At 42.2% G+C, this 3,228-nt stretch overlaps 1 protein-coding gene across 1 annotated transcript in view; it reads right to left on the bottom strand.

Annotated features, from left to right (window-relative positions):
* The window catches only part of LOC104401899 (tomoregulin-2-like), a gene marked incomplete at its 3' end in the record, with an annotated part of 72,498 nt that overhangs the window by 68,993 nt on the left and 277 nt on the right, over positions 1-3,228 (bottom strand). Inside the window, exon 2 of the mRNA XM_010009624.1 lies at positions 2,329-2,438. Within this exon, the coding sequence (XP_010007926.1) occupies positions 2,329-2,438 (110 nt within the window). The remainder of the gene's footprint in view (positions 1-2,328; positions 2,439-3,228) is intronic.

Raw genomic sequence — 3,228 nt, 5'->3', positions numbered from 1 at the left:
CAGTACATGCCTGCTGGCTCTCCAGGGATGGAAGCCTAACTCAGGTGTTCCAGAGCAGTCTGATCATATTTGCCTTTTCAAATAAAAATAAATTCATTTTAACTCTACTTGAACAGACATGGTGCACCTGTGATTCTGGTTTGAAAAAACCCAAACTGAGATTGCAGCAGCCCTGCTCCCCTCTTCTGCCTCCCCCAGCCCCTCAAGACACAGGCTAGCCAGCCCAGGACTTTTCAACAGTACGGAGGCAAAATTAGCTTTCCGTCCTTGTCTATTCTCTCAAGCTGCAGTTAAAGCCCCTGGTAAATTGTGGAGAAAACATAAAAAGTAATTATGGTGATGAGGAGTCTGCTATTGATTTGCTCACTATCACCCCAGAGAGCTGCAACCAAAATGGGGGACCTGAATTCTGATGGGAGACCCCCTTAACTCATGACATAAATTACCTGGCTGGCTCTGCCTTACTTGGCCAGCCCCAGACACCGCACCAGAAATTGATTTTCTACTCTGGTGGCGTACCTTTTTGGCTTGTCACATTGTCCACTGATGTTACAAGAGAAGCTAACATCCCCCCAAGCTCTGCCTGTATCAAAGCGGATGCATCTGACTACAGAAGCCCCCGGCACTGCACCACACTTCGCAGCAATGGCACAAGATCAGCCACAGGTAATTTGCCCTCCAAGGTCACAGTCAGCCCTGCGGCTCCACAGAGTGCTCAAATCAAGACAAAGAGCTCTGAGCATGTACAGGGCCTGATCTAAATGCCACTGACACCAAGGATTACTGCTGATTTCAACCCATTTATTAGTGATCAGGCACACAACTGCCCAACTCATCCTTTTAATACCCTGAATCACCGGGGACCAGCATGCCTTGGGAAAACAGTGGTCCCAATGCTTTCTTCCCTGCTGAGCCCAACATCTGAGTTTGCTCCTTCTAGGTTATTGAGTTCATTGCTTTATGCCAAATGGCAACGCCAAACTGGGACCAAAGACAAGACCCAAACACTCTCTGCGGCTGCCCTAAGTTCCCAATGCTCATGGCACAACATCTGTTCTAGCTCACCACCAGGCAGTGGGACAAGTCACAGATATTTCACTTCATTACAGATTTTTCTTAGAAAGAGAAAACAGACTAACTCTTAAATCACTGCATGTGCTGAGCCAAGGCAAATGCTTAAAACAGCATTCTCACATTGAATTTCTGATTACATGTAAACTAGAAATGGAATTAAAAAACCCACAGTCAATATGAATTCTCTCCCAACATGGGAAACACAAAGCACTTCAGCAAACAACTGTCTTGTTCTTATTATAGAAAATTCCTTCCTTGTTTTAAATGAAAGAATTTATCACTTGGGTTTTTTTTGTCCAAAGACACGTTTGGCTCTAGAAATATAAACAATACTTGTCATGCTTCGAAGTGAATAAGTCTATCAAAGCTCAGTAATAACTTAATCATTACAGATGTGCACAGTCTTGAACTGTGCACTATTTGGCCTGCTCTACTGTAAACACTCAAATCAGCATTACAAGTTCCGCAACTTTACAAATCCACATCAAAATGCAAGAAACCACAGGGGCATAAACGTACATACAACATGTGCTGGTACATGCTTAAACTCCTTTAATTTGTTCAGGTTTTATTCAGGTCATTATGTAAAGCACAGCTGTTTTGTGAGTTGGCTAAAACATATTAAATGGAATCCTTCATAATGAAATCGTCTGACTTCGAGAATGCCTGAGATTTAGATGTAGCTGCAAGAGGAAGAGAGAATGAATAGAAGGGAAAAAAACCTCCTACCCAGTAATAGCCCCCCCCCCCCCCCAACTATATAAAACCTAAAGGAAGTTCATGATTTTGGAACAGAGGGATTGCTCCTTAATCTGATCAGCTAGGCAGATAAACAGGCAGAAGCATTGTCACTATGCAGCCCTTCCTGAAAATATTGCATAAGCACATTACAGATCCATTTCTTTAACTAGATCAGAACTCTGAATACAATAAGCCATGATCTGTATCAGAAATGAATTTAGAAAGGACTCTAAATCCTTGTTAAAAGGGCAGATATGAAAAATCAGAAATGCACAACCTGAAATCGCAGACCTGGAGGGGCATTTAAAGCCACAGCACCTGCATTTTCCCAGCGAAACTTATGTCTTCTTGACACCAGTTGGTTCTCCTGCCAGCTTTTATACATGCTGCCAGGTTTTCCCTCTAACTTCTCTGCACGTAGAGAAATAAATTGCCAAGTGATAGGTTATAAAGGGAGATCTTTGATTTGTATTCTCATTAATGAATTAGAGAATGAAATATCAATCTTCTTACCTTGAACTGACAGACACAAGTCACACTGTCTCCAATCCTTAAACACTCCCCATCAAATTTACAGGTATTGGTGTCGCAGAGAAAGAGATCATTTTCTCTGTCATCGTAACCTCAAATGTAAAGAGAGGGAAAAAAATAGATGTCAGCTTTGGTCTGGCAAGGGGAACAATACGGGATGATTGCATTTTAATGCACACAGAACAATAACCTTGTTGATGAAATGATAGAGTCCAGATTTTCTTTTGTCCTTCCCTGTCCCCAGTTTTCCACTTTTTCTCTTGTTTCTCCCTCACTCTTTCTCTTAGTCCTTACTCCTCACTACCTCACACACTTTTTTTTCTATTTCACGGACTCTTATTTCCTCAAAAGCCATCCAGTAATTGTGCTATTTCATGGCTCTGGGTTGGAAATATCATCACCGTATCCCCATCCAACCACAAATCTGTTGGACAAAAGTCCAAATTGGAATTTCTCCAGCCCATGATGCAACAAAGCCCCCAGTAATAAAGACAAACAGGCTGTGTGTTTTCTGTGATGGTCTGCCTGATCCCAATGAAGACTGATCACCTCTAAGTTAACAGGGAGAAGTGCCAGATTCCCCACGAGCCGCTGAGTGAATCGAGCTCTCTGCCTTCATTTTCTCCAGGAAAAACCAACAGATATGACTGAAGATTCAGTTCACGAATACAAGCATGAATTTCAGATTTCACGAGCTGACTTCCCACTCCAACAGCGTGCAGCAAGGTATTAAACAAAACAGCTATATCAGACTCCAAACCCATTAAGATCTAAATTCATTGATTTTTTTAGAAAACATCTGAGCGCTCTTAACCATCTCGCTACATGTTTAAAGTGAAAAGCTTACAGTGGAAATTCCCCCCCGACCTAACACGTTATGTG

The sequence above is a fragment of the Nestor notabilis genome, unplaced genomic scaffold (assembly GCF_000696875.1).
Source record: "Nestor notabilis isolate BGI_N333 unplaced genomic scaffold, ASM69687v1 scaffold25662, whole genome shotgun sequence".
Taxonomy (NCBI): domain Eukaryota; kingdom Metazoa; phylum Chordata; class Aves; order Psittaciformes; family Psittacidae; genus Nestor; species Nestor notabilis.
The sequence above is the reverse complement of the archived record's forward strand: the minus strand, read 5'-3'. Positions and strand labels throughout refer to the sequence as shown.